The sequence below is a fragment of the Eublepharis macularius genome, chromosome 1, assembly GCF_028583425.1.
Source record: "Eublepharis macularius isolate TG4126 chromosome 1, MPM_Emac_v1.0, whole genome shotgun sequence".
NCBI lineage: Eukaryota > Metazoa > Chordata > Lepidosauria > Squamata > Eublepharidae > Eublepharis > Eublepharis macularius.
Genome location: NC_072790.1, coordinates 168,998,788 through 169,018,225, shown reverse-complemented (window position 1 = coordinate 169,018,225; position 19,438 = coordinate 168,998,788). Strand labels below are relative to the sequence as shown.

Genomic DNA, 19,438 nt, shown 5'->3' with positions numbered 1-19,438 from the left:
CTGAAGCCTGTCTGGCGCTTTCCGTACAGCGCAGCTTCGGACCGGCTTCCTCCCCCAGGCGGCCTCACGGGCTGGAACTTGAGGGCCTCCTTCGCTTTCCCGCTTCAACCTGGGCTCCTCGCGGCCCAACCCTCAGCTGGGAGCCTCCGGACCGGCAGGGGGCGCTGTGGAGGCCCCGAAGTCCCGGCTTGGCTGGGAGGCGGGCGGGCGGGGGGCGAGTGGCCGGTTCCTGGTCTTGCGGCGCCGGGAGGGAGGCGTGGCCAGCCCCGAAAGAAAGGCGTGGGGGGGAGCGCTGCGCCCCGGCCCAGCCGGCATGATGGGCCGCAGGTGGGTTTCGCCGAGCCTGAGGGCGGGTCGGCGGCCGGGCTGGGCTAGTTCTTAGCGCCGCGGCTGAGGCGCCCGTCTCGGCTCGCTGGGCACAGGGAGGCGCTAACGCACATCGGCACCATCTGGATTGGCCCGGGGAGGCAGGGCAGGGGCGACGAGCGGGCGAGGGGCTCCCCCGAGGAGTTCGTGAGGTGGGAGGGAGTTTCTTAAGCTGTCGTGGCAGCGGTAGGGAAGAGGGACGGTGCCCGTTTTCAGGATCTTCTCGCTTGTGTGTGGGCGAAGAGCTTAAAATAGTATTTAGCGGTCTCAACTGGAGGAGGAGAGATACAAAATCTACCCCTCGTGGGCCGCGCGAGATTATAAATGGGATGTCAAGTGCTTTAGGCTGTAATTGTATGTTCACTTACTTGAGTGTTAAGTCCTATTGAAATCAGTGACATACTAAGTAAACGTGCATTAGGACTGAGCTGGTAGCCTCATATTTTACCCACCTTCATAGTAACACTGCGAGGTAGGTCATATTTTTTCCTTTAGCGGACTGGGCAGTTTGAAACAAGAGACGATGTCTTGCTCAGAGTCACCTAGTTGTTTTTGAACTGAGGTAGAATTGGCATCAAGATGCTCTTCAAAATGCAAGTGGATCATGTGTTAATGTTTAGTTGTGGGATTTATGAATCTGAAATACTTATCTTACTCTGATTCTGTATTTTAATGTTATATAGTCAGTAATTCTAGTTAACTAACCTGTAACATCTTTTCTGTTGTAATCATTGTCACTTTGACTGGAGCGGTAAAAGGATTTTTTCCCACCTATCTCTCCACTTTTTCCATTCACACTGATGGATAGACTATAGATTCTGCTGCAATTAGCAATTGTGAGTAAAAAAAAATTGGAGCAGGAACAATTGTCAGTTCAAAATGAAAAGAAATGACCTTGTATATGTGGGAGCAGAAATTTAATAAAAGCAAAAGTTTCAATTCTTCCAGACAAGTATGCATTGAAAGTGGGGGCTTTTGTGAATGATTGCACAAACAGGAGATTAAAATGTATTCAGGCTAACCAATTATTTAATCTTACATTTTTCACTTGACCTTATGAGGTAGGTTATTCGTTTTCTTTCACAGGTAGCTAAGACACAGTGAAAGAGTCACTGGTCCATACCCTTTCAGTTTGTAAAGGGTTTTAATCCATATCTTTTTGATCAAAGCCTGGAAATGGTCCATTTGGACTACACTGTATCTTAATGCAGCATCCAATAATCCTGAGCATATATTTTTACTAAAAGATCACTAGATTGGGGGTTTCAACCTTTTTGAGCATGCAGGCACCTTTAGAATTCTGAAACAGTGTAGTGGGCACTACCACAAAATAACTGTCACACAATGGCTGCTGCAGGAGGTGAAGCCAAACATGCAGTGGCTGCCTCAGCTTATATTCAGTCACACAGTAGAGATTCTTATGCTGTGATGGCAGCATCTGCTGAAGCAACATTTTTAAAAATCTGCACAGCCATGCAAATATCCCCTGGCCTATCAGAAGCCTTGCTGGGCAGGAGACACACCTAGCCCACTTTTTTAGAAGACTTGATGGGCACTAGAAAAGGTGTCAGTGGGTGCCATGGCACTAGATAGCTAACAAAGAGAGCTACCCTGGAGAAATTAACACACATCAATGGGACCACAAGGGTCTCCAGGGATAAGACTAAATTGGTATCCAAAATTTAATATTAATCAAAAAGCAAAGTACTAAGTGTGTGCAAAGTTAATCATTAGAAAATCAATTTACAAAACAGTCTTACATAAGCCACCAATTCGACAAATACAAAAATACAATCAGTACATATGAAAAATCTTAGTATAAGTAAGTTTGTCCGCAGAAACTCCAATCTCTCTGGTGAAAAGAACTGAATTTTGTAGGTCTCTTCTTCAACAAAGGTGTGTGCAAATGTTCATGCTTCAAATTAATTGGTCATTGGCACAGGTGACCCTCCATGCTTCGCTAGGAAAGCAGGAAAGCACAAGGGCTGAAGAGCACAAATGCTGATGGTAGTCCATGTGGTTAAGGGTAGATATTTTCATTATTCTCATGCATGTTTCTGTGCTAAAGGTAATCTAGACTTGAAATGAGGATGTGGGGCCTTGTCACCCATCCCTTGCACCAGATGTCCTTCCCCTTTTCTTCCTCTCTCCAGTGTTGTGTGTGATGTTCTTCATCTGCCGGCAGAAGCAAGAAATGGCAGATACAGCAACTAGTGCAGCACTGTGTTTCTTTGGCAAGGGAATCCATCTTGGGTATTGTGCCTGCTGTCACTCTTGAATCTTGAGTTTTTGTCTCCTACCAATATACGTAGATGCAGTAATATTCAGCCTGGGGGAGCAGTGCTGTTGCTATGTCAGCAGTGATTGTGACATAAGAACAATGGAATGCAGATTCCTGGGACTGGTAGTTATACTAGTTAATTGATTGGTATTAAAAGTGTTACTTTGTACTCTTCAGTAGAAAAATAGAAACAGATTGGTGGTGTGGCTATTAAGGCTCAGTTAGTACTCTGATTTAATAGAACACTCTACAGGTTTCATTGTATATAGGAAGCTTGTATTTCAAAACATTCTTCTTTTTGGCTTGGAACAGAATCTTCTGTAGTAAGTGGGTGAGGAGGGGGCATCCATGGAGACTTTGCACTGAAGCTTAGTGTGGCGTCAAGATAGTTTATATGAAGTCTTGGCCAACCATTGGCCTAGAGTAGATATAAAAGAGAGGGAGAGTTAGAAAATTTCTCTGAATGGCTGGAATTCCCTGGTGGCATATAATATTATTTACAATAATACTCAGTTCTGACCAGATTTTCCCATATACTTAGCTTATCTTTGTTTCTCCAACAGTTTGATGATGTTCTCCTTCTGAAATGCGTGTCTGTGCTTTGGCTCTGTTACAAAAGTCATTGTGTTGAAGTTGGTGGTGGCAGGGGGTTGTTCTTGAGTACATAAATGGGAACAGTCCAGTGCATGCATACGGTAGACCAGATGGATCCAGCAGGACACTCTTATGTTTTAGCATTTGTTTCCAAGGCCAGTTGTCTAATTAATTGACTACTGGAACATCTCTCTGCAGAAAATGAAGGGTATTTATACACAATCAGGGTCCATGGCTCAGAAGTGAGTATCATCTTCTTGTACTGATGGTACGTAAGAGTTTCCTGCTCTGCACATTCTTTAATGATTGTTTGTTTTAAAAAGAACTTGTGTTGTTTCATCTCTTGGTAAACTCCAAAGTCCAGCTGGTCAGCAACTCTTCCTTATTCTTGCCTCTGTGCTCCAGGAGGTCCTTGGGCTAAAGATGCAGCTAGAAGAACAACTCAATTTTTATAGCGTTTTGCTGTCGCTGGCAACCAAATTTTATTTTATTTTTTTACAGTTTTTAAATCATTTGTTGTTGGTGAGCACTGAAGAAGAGCCACGAGGTTGATTGTCAGGTCAGAAGTTGCACATAGCAATTACCCCATTATCTGGGATTGGACAGAACCAGAAAAAAAATACAGTGTCATGTTGGCTGCTGTGTGAATATCAGTTGGCCCTTGAACACAGAAATGAAAGAAAAGCCTTGCTTACCACCAATGTAATGCTGCATTTGCTCAGAAGCAGCCACCCTGACCAAAGCCGTTCTCCGTGAAACAAGTAGTGACATCATAACATATGACCTAGGAGGGGGTGGCACCTGCTGTCCCCTGGAGAATATAAGAAAAGCCTCCCAAACCAGCAAGGGGGCGTTATGACTCAGAGAGGGGATGCTAAAGGACCTCTCTGACAGCACCTGCAAAAAACCAGTTGTCTTCTCAAACGGGGAGACTGGGAAGAGGAAGGGAAGTGAGGAAAAGTAAAAGGACCCCTGGTGAGGCTACAGAGAGGCCTATTACCTTAGGGATTCATCAGGATAGGATCCCCATATGAAGTAACATGGCAGAAGATGGACTATTGGGCACTCCAGCTTTGAGAGTAAAGGAACAAGGAGTGATAAGGTAAAATCCTCATGCTGTATGAGGTGGAGAAGGGGCATGGTTTGGTATGGTGACCAGTTGAGGATCTCTCCCCAAGGTCAGGGCTTATCTTCTGAGCCCAACGTTGGAGAGAGAGACTGATTCATGCTGACATGTGTTTAAAAATGATATTCACACATGTATGTCTGTCACCATCACCTGCAGAATCTGAACATTTTTGGGAACCCCTTGGTGAGATGTAAGCAGGGATAGGTAACCAAGTCTGCAGAGGAAATATTCCTTTTTATCAGAGTTGGGAGCTCTTGGTCTAAGACAGGTAATAACAGTGATCAGAAGGGAGGTGAGTAACTGCCCCTTCAATACTTGTTTGAAAGGCTGAATTAGTTGTTCACTGCAGTATGTACAAGATCTTACTATTGTACCCGATTTAAACAAGTTGGAGTAATTACATCTCTTTTTCTATACTTGCACTCACCGATGCTGGTAAGAATCCATACATGAGTATTAAAACAGTGGGGTAAACCCACCCAACTACCATTCTTTTACTACCCTGATTATGAATGTGACAGCTTTGTTTAAAAGTGTCAGTTCTTTTTAACATCCTAGAAAGAGGTGGGATCTTGGGACTGAAAGTCAAAACTGAAGAGGGCATCCATACAACTGTAGTTACAGGCGAACTGCAAGTGAAGGGTACTTTCTTCAAATGTTTTTCTATGCTTCCCTTTCCTGTTGTTTTATTTCCATTAAGCAGCTTAGAACTGGAGTCAGCTTTCCCATTGCCTCAAGGGCTGAAATCAAATGACCTGCCAAAGGAGGCTTTGTCCAGATCTGCCTTGCCCTAGCAGAGAGCAGCCTATCTGTAGGAATTTGTGTATGTGTGTGTGTGTTAAAAAAAGTATGTCTGTCCAGTATGAATGAGAACAGTATATGTGTATGTATGTGGTCTGGCTTTTTGGTTACTTTGTGGGTTGGTCACTATGAAAGCTTCTTTCATGCCTAGTACTGATGCTGGTGTTGCTTGCCTGGCAAAAATGAGAGTGCCACCTGTAACGCAAGCTGCTCTATCTGAAGGTAGCTGGAAGGGTGGAATCCAGCATATTAAAGTGTTTTGCTGGCCAGAGGGCTGCTGACCCGAACAGAAGAGAGGATGCTCTTTAGCTGCTTTATTCCTGTATTGGGAAGACCAGGAGCAGCCCAAAGCAGTTTGGATGTACCCTGCTGAAATCAGTCTGAACCATGTGGGTAGGGCTGTCCTAGGACAACTAGTCATGCTGAGAAGCTCCCATGCAATTTGTGTTCCCAGGAGCCACAATTGCTTTAAAGATGATGTTTGAATCAAGCCTTTATCTCTGCCTTGGGAACAGTACAAGCCAGTCATGGTGGATGTCTGTGTAAGAACTCTGTTGCTGTCTTGATGAAAGGCACAGAGCCTGATGTAGGTATTTTTAAAAAACTGCTTTGTGCCAAGTGGTAGTGGTAAAGTCTTTGCTGCAAATGCAAAATACTCTCAGATCAGTTTTCCAAAGTTAGTTAATGGTTGTGTAATACTTCTGAGTTTACAAAGCATTTTGCAGTTCTTTCCTGTTTGTAAGAGTTGCCCAGGACCAACAGATAAATTTCAAGGCAGAGGGAGGATTTGATCCTGGGTGTCATGCATCCAAGCCCTGTGCTCTGTCTATACCTCACAGTGGTTCAAACCTGGATGCTCTTGAGACAACTTTTCATCAGTGCCACTGCACCAGACTGAAATAACAATACTGCCCAGATTTACTGAAAGCCATGGTTTTGGGTTTTGCACTGTTCTCCAAAATTTGATGGCGTGAGATGTGTACTTCTGCTGACAGAGTTAGCATTTTACAGTGTTGCCTGTCCATTTAAGATCTCACATATGTTCAGAGCTGAAAACAAAATGTTTGAAATTCTTGGGTGTCAGCTACAGATTTGTATAAAATGAGATACAGGGATTTTTCCAGGAGTTATATCTGTAATTTTGGTCATATTTGCTATGCATAAATAAGTAATCAAAGATGACGAAGTATTGAAACTGACCTCAGAATGAAATAGCTGTTTAAACTCCTCTTTGGGTCTTACTTAAAAACTGATTTTCTGTGGTTATATATCTTGCAAAGAATCTTGCAAAGAATCTTGCAAGATATGCCTGCCCAATGGGGTATCCCTGCCCAAGGCAATTTGAAAGAGGGAGGCAGGAAGGACAGTTGAAAGGCTCTGTTAAAGAGTATCAGATTAGATCCCCTGAGCTCTGGAAGCTCATTCACTTTTTGTAAAAACCTACTTCTGAGTAACCATGCATAGAATAGTGTTAGAATTACATGTGTAAAATTTCCAGAAATGTTGAAGCCATGGCAGGCAAGAGGGGGTTATTTGGGGGGAAATTGAAAGATATGTAATATTTATGTACTTAACCGTTAACTTATTTTACTGCTTTATCAACATCAAAATCACCATATATAACTTAGCATATAAAATTGCAATTGGAATGTTTATAAAATAAATATAAATTATTTTGTTTTATACAGGCAAACTTTTGAATACAACTGATACTGAAGTTGCAGAGTGCTGCATCTTATTCTGTCTTACTTCATGTGTCTTATTTTTTGCCATCTAAGATGTAGAGGGGGAAAATAAAAGTTGAAAACAGAAAACACAAATTTTGTAAAAAGAAAGTGTGCTATTTTGACAGGAATAATTTCAGGTGTGCAGCTATATTAGTGTATAACTGCAAAATAAAACAGGAACCTAGTGGCATCTTAAAGATTAACAAAATTTATTCCAGCACAAGTTTTTGACTGATATAGGCACATAATGTTTTAAGTTTGCTGCTATTAAATGCAGTTATAATTTTAAATATATAAAGTAAGATGTTTTACACACATCACCAAACAATACCATGAAACTCAACTTCCATATTTCCAGTAATTAAGATAATGTTTTTTAAAAAGATGCATGATCAGAACAAATTCCATTGATGACAAAGATAACTAATTGAAATGTATATCTGTGCAAGAATATATAAATACAGACTTCTGTGACTTTCTGTTTAGTAGTCAGTTTCACCACAGAAAGTAACTCAGAGGCTTCATGCAGCCATTCATGTTCCCTTGCACTGTATTTTAATTTCCAGTTTTAACATAAACAAATCTTGCTGCGACAATATAATACTAAATCCTGTTCTTGCTGTGAAACTCTTTCTGTGTTGAAGTTTAATCTTGGAACAAAAAGATTCCAAGACTAAGCAGCATGTTTGGATAATAAATTAATATTAGACTATTTAGTAGCATATTCTCATTACTCATTATAACATATTAATTGTGAAATAAAATAGTTGCATTAAAACAATTTTCTTTGCAAAATTAGCATTGTTTCCAGCATGGTAGGGAAACAAGCTGCTTCTTTCTCAGTTTGTGTCACAGCCGTTTAAAGAGAGAGCTGCAAAGGTTGACCACGGGGCTGGGTCAAGGGCAACAGATTCAGGATACTGGTTTCTAGGTCCTCTGTCAAGGTTGAGAGTCACCAGAGAAAGCCAAGCAGTCATCTGCCAGGAAAGAAGGCCTTGTTTGCTCCTCTCATGAAGATACAGCACACTCTTTGGTGCAGTAATATACCAGGTTGGAGTGTTATGTATGTTGCACAGTAATTATTCTCTAGTGCTGCAGTTTGTATTACATAAAAGTCTTCATATGGCACAATTTGAGTAAGCAAGTCCTTGTCTTAAAAAGCATTTCACTCCTTCCAAAACAGTGGACGTTTCATAGGAGTTTTTCCCCCCCAATCTGGTCCCCAAATTTCCAGTTTTCTATTGGAAAAATGTCCCAGGTAAAAACATTTCCCCCACAAAATTTTCCATTTATTTTTTTCTGGCCCGTCACATCTGTAGCTGGAATATCAACTGCCATTGCTGTATTCAAAGTGTATACTTGAGGCATTCAAAAATATTTCACACTGTTGCAAAAATTAATATTTTGAGAATTGTGGTTTTCTTCTTCAGTGCAAAGATTCTAGCTATCATAGTTTATTTGCAATATTTACTTGTTTGTTATACATGTCTGTCTTGCTTTTTCTGACAATCATCTCCCAGCTTACATCAATAAAGAGAGAGGTCCTGCCCTTTGGCTTACAATCTAAAAAGACACACTGGAAGGATACAAGAGGGAAGAGGGAGGGGAGAAAGATCAATTTGACAGTTAAAATGTACAGGGGGGACCCTCAAGGAGTTGCAAGGGGCATCTTATTCTCCCCTTCCCTACTGTTTCCTCTTTCCTTTCCTTGAACGCCCCCAGAGCAACTCCCCTTTCCCTACTTCCCTCTCTCATTTTACCCACCAACCTTCCTTTTATCTGTTCCCCGTATTCAGTTATATTTACTATTTATTTTCTTCATTTATACCCATTTCTCCTTGAATTTTATCCTCACAACAATCCTGTGAAGTATGTTAGGCTGAGAATGTGTCACTGGCCCAAGGTCACCCAGTGAGCTTTCATGGCAGATTGGGCATTTGAACTTGGGTCTCCTAGATCCCAGTCTGAAACTCTAACCACTGCACAACATGAACTTTCTTGGGGTGTCTGCTGTCAGACTGTAGCAAGCAGCCGGGTCTCAGTGAGTCAAACAGGTCAGGTGGTAGCAAGTCACCCGGTGGTTGCTGCTGGGCCTAGCCCAAATAAATCCTCCCTCAAAGGCCCAAACAGCCCTGGAACCCTTTCCTGCCCCCTCCCCCTTCCTCTGACTGACAGAAACCAAGCTGGCAATACTGTTGTGTTTACCTAGCAGGCCACTGAGGTTATTTATTTCTTAAGGCTACAGGTGCTGCTTCTATTATTGTGTGTGTGTGTTGGGTGAGTAACCCCTCAAGTATTTTTAAAAAAAGATTTCAGATTTTTCTGCAAACCTGCAACATTCTTCAGGTTTGTAGAAAGATCTGTCTTATCTGTTCATGGCTCCAATTCCAGATTTAAGTGTCCACAGATTTGGCCATGTTCAGAATGAGATACATTGACGACAATATGCAGTTGGCCAGCCTGATCTTATTCCTCTGCCCAGTAGCAGAGAGCAGAATGTCCTTCCCTTTGCCAGTGGCAGAGAACAGCTTGTAAATGTGTTGATACTGCAGTGTCTTTTAGGCTCAGGGAATCGAACGGGGATGCAGAGCTAGTGGTCAGAGGGCTTGAAATTCCCAACAGAATTAATTCATCATTACTGTAAATGCTTATGGAATTCATGCTGTACTCAACTTCACAGTGGTCAGAGGGTGGGACTTCCAGGGCCGGCGCGCCCATAGAGGCCAGGTAGGGGGTGGCCTCAGGCGCGGAGGCGCTGGAGGGGGTATCGGGGGCAGAGGCGCATGCCGCGGAGCTGGCGTGGTTGGCCCGCAGCTGCTGCAGCCAGCCAGCCCTGTGCCGCTGCTGCCACCACCGCTGCCACACGACCCAGCCGGACCCACACGATGATGTCATCGTGCAGTCCGTGGCTCGCGCACGCACTGCACACGCACGCGTGCGCGTGGGGGGGGGGGTGCCACAGGCACCAGAAACCCTGGCTCCAGCAGTGGGGACTTCAGTGCTGTGTACAGGGCTCTGTCTCTCATGGCTATGATTCTCTCCCAACTATCCACTTTTTCTGAAATTCCATTACAGAAACAAGCTGCAGTGTTAGCTGGAGTGGTCTCCTTGCAAGTAAATAGAGTGGGGGAATTAGCAAGTAAGGAAGACAGCTATGCGAGAGGCCGATAACCACGGGATCTTTCTCACCAATAATTTACGGAGTCCTTTCTCAAGGATACATACACGAAGCCGGTGTTCTTAATTAAAGGACAGTTGTTTTATTTGAGGGGCAAATGCATACACACAAGATTGCATGCAAACACATAAGAGGCCTAGGAAAAGCAGTGGTGAAGGTGGAATAGATTTGCAGGATTGCAAGGCGATAATTACCTATCCAGAGAGCAGGGAAGTCTGTGGAGGGAGAGCGTTCTCAGCCAGGAGAGCAAGAGGCTTAGGGCAAACCTCAAGGGAATAGCACTTTGGATCCGATAAGCATGTATAATTTTAATGGGGCTGGGGCACTACCTTTATAGGGTAAAACATGCCCTGAGGGGAGTGGCCCACCTAGCTATTAGAACAAAGACTCCAGTGGTCAGTTCCTGAGGTTAACAAAAGGCTTGATTACCTTGATTGGTAGCTGCCAGGGTGTGTGAAAGAGAATGCAAAATTTGTTCTAGTGCTGCACAAAAGAGGTAGTCTGTTAATGAAGTCCACTGGAGCTTAGTTGATGAGTTTAGTTGGGGAATGTACCTTCCCAGGAATGAACTGTAAATACTTAGGAATGTCATTTGATTAGCTCCTCAATTAAGGACAGGAGATCTCATCACAGCAGGAGGGAAAGGAATGTGTTAGGTGGGGATGACTCTGCGAGACCTTTGTTGCACTGGATTCCTTATGGGCTGGGGAGACTGCAAATCCAATCACCACTGATCACTCTGCATTCCTATGCGGCATTCCGTTCATGCCTGGGTCTCCTGGGACTCAGCAACTGTTAGCTGGAGGTCCTCTGGCTGCAATACAAGCTGCCATTTTAAATACAGAGGTCTGGTGATTTTATATCACAAGCAGCCATGTTAAAATGGCTATTAAAGAAGGCGGAGGCTGGACCGACTGCTTACAGCAGCACTCTTCAAATGTGTGTTAAATTTGAGGCACTGAGAATTCAGGATGAAGAGGCAACTATGAAGCTGTCACTTATTAATCTGTCTACCGTACTTGATTGGTATTCCTTTGGAGTAGCTACTCTGGGACAATAGTGCACTTTTTATACCCGTTGTTCAGCAGGGAGATTTTAGCCCCATCCCTCATGGCTGTGGAGCCTCTTGGCTCTTTTCCTGAATTAATGTGTACCCTTGGATTTCCTCTAGGCGGTAGTGAATGGCCCTGTTCTTCTGCTTCCTCTGCTGACAAGAGGGCAGTTCTTAGAATATTTGTTCCTTGGGAGTTGCCCATGCCATATGGCAGTACTGTTCTGTGTTCAAATGTCCGTGGCAATTCCACGCAACTATAGTTGTTTGCTTTGTAGGGAGGTCACTGGCTTTGTTGCTAAATAGGGCCTGGATCTGCTAGTTCAGGCTTGGATGTTTTGTTTTATTTGTTTAACATGCACAGTTTGGCTGAACTACAAAAGAGGGTGATGATTAGAATTTGTTCTCATTGCCTAAAAGGCCCAGGCTTTGACGAATCTAAGCTCATGTCGGCCCTTGCCCCAGTGTCATGCAGGTGGTGAAACAAGCAACAGTTTTTCTGGGTGCTTAGGTGCAAATAGGAAGGTGCTTTGTTTGTTGCTGAAGCCACGTCTTCTGGAGAGTTTGCTGTGGAAATTCTGTGCATGGAGATGTAGCCATTTTGTTCTTGGTATTTGTGGTTTTGCCAGTTGCTTAAAGGGAGGCAAGGAAGAAAGTGGTGATGGGGGGAAATCTTGCATGCCCCCTGTACAAGACGACTAGCCTTTGATTGCTGTTTGGTGGGCCCATGAATTCCCTTTGGATTATTGCCTGTTGTTTCTCTTGACAGGTTCTGCCTGGCTCTTGCACTGGCTGCTCTCCCCACAGTGGCTGCCGTTGAAGAAGTACCTGTGGTTCACCAAGACTCCTGGGGAGACTTCTGGCTGTTCCGTTTCTTAGTCAATGCTGCAGGCTATGCGAGCATTGTGGTGCCAGGCTTCTTGCTGATCCAGTACTTTAAGAAGAAAAACTATCTCGAGACAGGTAAGAAGCTGTAATGGTAGGCCTCAGTTTAGATATTCAATGGTTTCCTAATATTTTTGCTGAAGCACCTAATTCTCTCCTTCACCCCTTCTCCTATGCTATTGTAGGCTTGAACTCCAACAGAATTAATTCATCATTACTATAAATGCTTATGGAATTCATGCTGTACCCAACTTCACAATTAGCAAATTCAGAATCTGTAACCATTTCTAGTTGAGTAAATTTGGGGAGCTGCAAGTGGCAGCCAAATTGTGGCCTTGTAGATAAGCTATGCATCCTCTGCATTAGTATCTCTGCAATGTCTAGTATCTGTGGAAGCTAAATTAGTCCATCTTTCTGTTCTCTCAGCTGCAGCAAACACTGCATACAAGTGGCATATAATAGGCTAATCGAGAGGCAGGTTGTGGTTGGAAGTGTCATTGGTAATCCAAACTGAGGTGATACTACTTTTAGTCTGTTTTAATGGATGCAGCTTTTCCTCACTCTGTTGATGTGCTTCACTGCAATGGCTGATGTTCTTTTCATTCTACCTTTTAGGCCGAGGAGTTTGCTTTCCAGTTATCAAATCATGTGTTTTTGGCAATGAAGCCAAGTCAGGACACCAAGATGATGCCTTGCTGGCAGCTCGGAATGAGACCGTAGAATCCTCTACAGCCCGGCAAATTTTTAAGCTACTGTTCTGTGCAACTGGCCTACAGGTAAAAGAACAGATGTGCTTTGCAGCATCCTGTCTCAAGAGTGACTGCAAACAACTTCTATGATATCGACGAAAAGAAACTATTGCTCTGCTTTAATTGAGGCTGCCTGCTGGCTGTAGGCATTACTGTTTGCATAGTGCTAGGATTGTCTGGAATGCTTTGCAGTTATTATTTCATTGATCTTCACAATAATCTCGTGGTCAGGTTGTTACATTTTTACAAATGGGTAACAGAGAGTGAGAAATCACTTTGCTAAAAGTTTGATTCATAGCTAAGTAGGACTTAAAGGTGCATCCAATTTCCCCACCTCAGTCATACTCTCTCGGAACTGCTGCTTACATTAATCTATGCTGCAAGCTCAGTGCTAGTAAGAATTACTGACGTTTGCTGACTTAGAACAGGAATGAAGGCTTTAGAATTGCACAGTTTGATCTTTCACACAATATACCAGTAATTTCTGAATCAAGATCAGAACTTCGGGTTCAGTTAGATGAGAGATTTCTGATGTTTTAGAAAAATAAACAGTTCCACTGTGATAGTTAACTAGTGCAGTGGAAACTTTTTTAGTGCTTGTTTTTAGTTTTTGGCCTTATCACTCTGTTTCTGCAGGACATGGATAAGATTTCCTGGTGGTTTATAAGTAGGCCTTTTTGAATAGATATTGTTCCAAAATTAGCATCAAGGCATATGGGATCAGCAAGTTTAGAATTGTGGCAGTTCTTGGGTTCTTCTACCCATGGCTTTCTCTGTCTGGAGGCAGCACTTTTTTCCTAAGAGCAGCATACAGTTAAATATGATTTGCAGCAAAGCAGAGCAGCAGTAGGATAGTCTCTCATTAATGTACTGAATGGAAACCATTAAAAAAAGACTCTCTGCATGATTGTAGGCATGTCCTGTAATCTTTCTGTGCCCCAGGCCATTTCAGATTTGTAGGGCAGGATTAATTATGTTTCCCGTACTGTGGAGGGTGTTGTACTTCTGCATCTACAAGGTGTAGGAAGAGTGTTCATCCTACAGGCCTGATGCTGTATTAAAAGCTGTTTTCAGCAGAAGAAAGTGTGTTATTGGCTGCTGGACTCCTGCTATGGACTCAGTTCCTGTTTTTCACTATCCTACTCGTCTAGTTCAGAAGGCACTTATGTATATAGTTTAATGATTGTTTCATAAAACATATGGAAGACTCTTGTGGCTGGTATGATATTAACCTTGGCATTTTCTGCCTTGTGGATAAGCTAGCATTTGATCACTTCATAAGCTAGCATTTGATCTCTTCAGATAATTGCAAGTGGTACCTAGTATATAAAATATCATAGGTCTCTGGGATGAAATACACTTGTTGAAGTAGCTTTTTGTCTGTCTCTTGGTTACTTTATAGATCAGGAAAAGCTTTTGTCAGTGTGGCAAACATTTCCAACGTCCCACTTATCATCCAGTGCTTTGAACCAATCCTTGTAATTTAAGCCTCATGCAAATCCAAGTGATTGCCAGCCAGCCCAGAGCCCACGGTACTCTACTGGATGGGAGGTGAACCAAACTCAGTTTAAGAAGGAGGACGAGAAACTTTCCCCCATAGGTTCACCTGGTCATAAAACCTGTACACAGAAAAGCTGTTTTAGTGAAGTAAACAAGCATCCTGTGAAGGACACGTTAAATCTGATTTTCAGGGTACATGTTCTATGACCAGGTGAACCTAAGCTGTGGTAAAAAGGTTAGAGCTGAACTTTGAATGCTGAGGAACTGTCTTGAGAAAAAGGAATCTGTTCTCCCCCTCAGTGTTGGTATTGGTTAACTAAAGCTCAGTTCAATGTTTTAACTCAGAGTGGGGTATATAACTTCTGGGGAGTGTAGTTGAGAGCCACTTGTATATTTCATACTGATTATTCCACAGTAACCTTTACTGCGTTACACTTTATTTTCTGTAAATAAATGTTTGTTGTTCATTTCTACATGCGTCTTGTCTTGTCAAGACAAAATAGCTGTGTGAAGGAAGTTATATGTATTTCACCATTAAATACCACATTATTTGTGGAGGGTCACACAAAAGAACCTTTAGGGAACACAAAGCTTACTTGCTACCAACCAGTTAGATAAAGCTCCCCTTTTTACTGATTGTGGGTGGCTGAGGGGGATTTAAACAAAAGGAGAAACCAGAGAGTGTGTGGTATTTCAATAGCCATAAGTCCAGTGGGCAGTTCTGAGGTGAGGTCTCCCTCATCTCTCCCTCTGCCCCCATCATTGTTGCCACCACATCAGCTTGCTGGGTTGACAGTTATCAGAAGAGCTAGTTGAGCTCTCCATTTTCCTGTATGCCATGGCTGTTTTTGCTTTCATAAACTTATTTTTTCCTGTTGCTCTGCAGATTTCCTACTTGACTTGGGGTGTCCTCCAAGAGCGTGTGATGACCAGAACATACGGAGCAACTGAGTCAGACCCTGGCGAGAAGTTCAAGGATTCTCAGTTCCTTGTCTTCATGAACCGGATCCTCGCCTGCACTGTAGCTGGCCTGTACTGTGCCCTGACCAAGCAGCCCCGCCATGGTGCCCCCATGTACAAGTACTCCTTTGCCTCCCTCTCCAACATCCTTAGTAGTTGGTGCCAGTATGAGGCGCTCAAATACATCAGCTTCCCCACACAGGTGCTGGCCAAAGCTTCCAAGGTTATTCCGGTCATGCTGATGGGAAAGTTGGTGTCACGCAAGAGTTACGAATACTGGGAGTACCTGACAGCAGCACTCATCTCTGTAGGGGTCAGCATGTTCTTGCTGTCCAGTACACATGACAAACATCTCTCTACTGTCACCACCTTCTCTGGTGTGATCCTCCTGGCAGGCTACATTGTCTTTGACAGCTTCACCTCTAACTGGCAGGATGCGCTCTTCACCTATAAGATGTCCTCAGTGCAAATGATGTTTGGGGTAAATGTCTTCTCATGCCTCTTCACTGTAGGCTCACTCCTAGAGCAGGGAGCCTTACTAGAGTCGGTACGCTTTATGGCTCGCCACTCTGAGTTTGCTGCCCATGCTGTGCTTCTGTCAGTGTGCTCAGCCTTTGGCCAGCTGTTTATCTTCTACACCATCAACCAATTTGGTGCAGCTGTTTTCACCATCATCATGACATTGCGGCAAGCCTTTGCTATCCTCCTTTCCTGTCTCATCTATGGTCACGCAGTTACTGTGGTGGGTGGACTAGGAGTAGCTGTCGTCTTCATAGCACTTTTTCTACGCGTTTATGCCCGCAGCCGCATGAAGAAGCGAGCAAAGAAGCCACCTGTTGAGACCACAGTACAAAAAGTTTAGGGGCTGCAAGGCAGCTGTAGCCCCCCCACCCATGCCCTGGGACTGTCTCCAAACTCTTAAGCACTTGTTTAATGTCTTGCAATTCCAGCAAGGAGTCTGGAAGTGAAAAAAGTCTTTTCCCAGCTGATCCTCCTTTGGACAACACTGCTGAGATTGGCTTGGAGGAAGCAAAAGAGACCTTTCCTCTTGTTGCCTTACAGTCTGAGCATTTCAAGTCTGCCAGGGTACTCTGCTAAATGAGACTAGAGGCTATTAATACTTTAGGTTTCTTCTGCAGTGGCTTCCTTTGGAGAAGGCTCACATGTGAACAAAGTACGTTGGGGTTTTCTTGTCCTTTGCTGCAGTACCCCTCCGCTTATCACCTTGGAACTGCATATAAGGGCATAACAAGAAAAACGCTTTTAATTTTCTTATTTTTAACCCACCCCCAAAAAACCCTGTTATTGGAAGGGGAAGGTAGCGGATCCTGCAAACCCCATCCTTTTAACAAGAAAAAAGAACTGACTGGAGGCGGCTTTGGGCTGACCCATCTGGCTTTCAGAATGGTCCTGATGTGTAATAGGCCATCATAAACCAGAGCTTCCTCTTTTCAGGCTTGGAATAGACCCCATGTGTTCTTTTGCCACACTGTTGAACATTTTCCACGTGTACCATTCTTCAGTGTCCTCTGGTTCTTGCTTTTTTGTTAGTTGTCTATTGAACATCCATCTTACTGCCTTGAACTACAATTCCAAACTTTTTGAGGCTATTCTTGGGATGCTATGTATCATCCTGGGATGTATAGCTGCTGCATAGTTTAGAAAAGCACAAATATTGCCTTCTTGAAATATCTCTTCAGAACCAGTTCAAAATGTGTCTGGGTTTTTTTTTAACTGCTCCATACAGGTTAGGGTAGAAGGAAGGCATCCCTACACAGACTATTTCCCTGACCACCTTCAGCTTTTAAAGGGATTCTTGGATGCATACTTGGTTCACACTGGGACCTATCTATCTGGAAGCAGCATGTGCATCCAGTCTTGAATTCTGCTTCCAGCACAGCTAGTTCCCCCTGCAAATGTTGAATATGTTCCAGAGTATGTTGTGGAACAGGGAAGGTTGCAGAGAGTTTGGGGGCATATATTGGTTGTGGATGAGCCAGCTATGATGGAAGCAGCATGGATCAGGGTATTGGGTTGCCTAGACTACTTGCATTGCCTCATGTCCCTGCTTTTTATCCTCTTTCTGGGAGATGTGGGGCAGGATACCTTGGGAGGTTCTATTTTGATGAACTGGACATTATTGTCCTCTTCTCCACATGCCGCTGCTTTCAATCTTGAGTGCAAGGTTGGAGTTGACTTCACTGGCTCTGCCTAGGGAGCCTGGATTTTACCCTTTTAACGTCAAGCTGACATTGCGAAGGGGAAATATTTTTGCTACTTCTGAAACACAACTTCTCTCTCCTTTTTATTTTATTAAAATTTAAAAGATGCTGCAGATAGGCAGCCTGTTTTGTATCTTTCAGTGGATCCAAGAGGGAAGGTGTATAAGAGATCAGGCTCCTAGTTCTGTAGTTTAAGATGATGAAGAGGACTTTACATTCTGCATGTGTCAATTCAGCACAGTATTTAACATCCTGAATTCTTGACCTGTAAAAAAAAAGCAAAGCTCTCATAGCGAAGAAAAAATTAGAAGGGTATTGGTGTTACCTAGTGAAGACTTAGCAACCAGAGGTGGGTGTTGAGAAGTTCTCACTGCTCAGAGGGTTGAGCTTCAGCACCCTGCACAATTCTGTATTTCTCCCATTGACTACTATGCCTTGTCTTCGTGTTCATCTGATGGTTCTACCTTCTTACATGTTGCCAAGATTTAAAATCCTGGGTGGGGGGGGGGAACACCCTAGATTTGCAAATATATACAAATTGACTTACATTGTGATATCCAGTGGTTTATTAATTCCACTAGCAATTGGGCTTTATTATTGTCCTGTGTGTCAAAACGTTGATTTGCAGGCTGATTGAATGGCATATGGAGAATGAGTTTCTGCAGCCACAGGTAAGACATCACAATTGGAAATGCTAGTGAAGGTTGTATTCTGCCCCACTTGTGTTGGCAGTGTGACTCACCCAGAGGTAAGTATGTGGGGTGAAGTTGGAGCAAGCATCTTAAAAGAACAAGCATCAACTATTTTGCACCAAGCCAAAGGAAGGGCCTGTGGCTCAGTGGCAAAGTCTCTGCTTGACATGCAGAAGGTCTTGGGTTATAATCCTTGCCTCTCTAGTTAAAAGGACCAGGCAGTAAGTGATGTGAAAGACCTCCACTTGAGATCCTGGAGAGCTGCTGCCAGTCTGAGTAAGCAATACTGACTTTGATGGACTGATGGTCTGATTCAGTATAAGGCAGCTTAAAGTACATTCAAAGTGTGAGGTGGTTGAAGAACAGTTTTGTTCAAGATTCTTCCATTTCTACATACAAATAAGCCTTTTGTCCCATTTTACAAATAAACCTAGGAGGTAGGAGAGAGTGTGAGAAAGACTGGTGAGTATTATATGTTGGAAGGAAGCATTGTGACTGAAAGTCCCTTATATTTTCTACAAAGAGACAAAAAGGGACTACAGATCCCGTTGGCTAGAAAACCCAGTGGGTGGGTTCAAAATACAATGTGCAAACCTGGTATTGGGCATATTGTGGGATTTGGAATTTTTCTTTTGATAGAATGTGAATAGAAAGAATACCAGATATTCAGATCCTCGTGCACCTGTGAAATCTGGTGCCATAATAAGCTTCTACGATTAACACTGAAAAAGGAATCAGTTGCATTATTTACAATTCCTATATACATTGCTTGCTAGAAGGGTAGCATGTACTCAACTAAATCCCATTAAAAAAATGGGGCCTGAGGGCCAATTTGTGGATGGATTCTGGCCATGGAAGTCACGTTAATTCTTCATGTGATTAAATAATAGAGATGGATGAGCCAGTGTGGTGTAGAGATCTAAGTTCAAATTCCTGCTCTGCCACATAAGTTTCGACCTTGACCAGTCACACATGCTCTCAACCTAACCTACCTCACAGGTATGTTTGTGAAGATAAAATGGAGGAGAGAATGATGTAAGTTGCTTTGGGTATAAATGCTTTGGGCGGGATATAAATGAAGTAAATAAATATTGCATCTGTAAAGAAAAATATTGGCCATTAATAGTTTTTTTCAAGTTATTCAAGGGCCCACAAAAAAGCAAACAGAAATGGGGAAGGGAAACCTGTCTCCATTCTTCAAAGCAAATGAATACGTTTGCTAGTAAGATGTGCTCTTTCAGTCTCCTTAGTAACCTTCAAGTGGTTTTAGAGCTCTTAACATAGATTTACATGAGCTGTTTGA

At 43.2% G+C, this 19,438-nt stretch overlaps 1 protein-coding gene across 1 annotated transcript; it reads left to right on the top strand.

Annotated features, from left to right (window-relative positions):
* Positions 1-252: 252 nt before the first annotated feature.
* SLC35B2 (solute carrier family 35 member B2) lies at positions 253-17,558 on the top strand. Its single transcript, XM_054977867.1, has 4 exons — positions 253-327; positions 11,897-12,090; positions 12,628-12,788; positions 15,148-17,558. The coding sequence occupies exons 1-4, from the start codon at positions 314-316 to the stop codon at positions 16,081-16,083; spliced, it is 1,305 nt and encodes a 434-aa protein (XP_054833842.1). The 5' UTR covers positions 253-313; the 3' UTR covers positions 16,084-17,558.
* The last annotated feature ends 1,880 nt before the right edge of the window (positions 17,559-19,438 follow it).

Coding starts and splice junctions, on each gene's coding strand:
- SLC35B2 (XM_054977867.1), top strand. Junction 12,091..12,627: donor GAAAAACTATCTCGAGACAG/GTAAGAAGCTGT, acceptor TCTACCTTTTAG/GCCGAGGAGTTTGCTTTCCA. Junction 12,789..15,147: donor TCTGTGCAACTGGCCTACAG/GTAAAAGAACAG, acceptor GTTGCTCTGCAG/ATTTCCTACTTGACTTGGGG.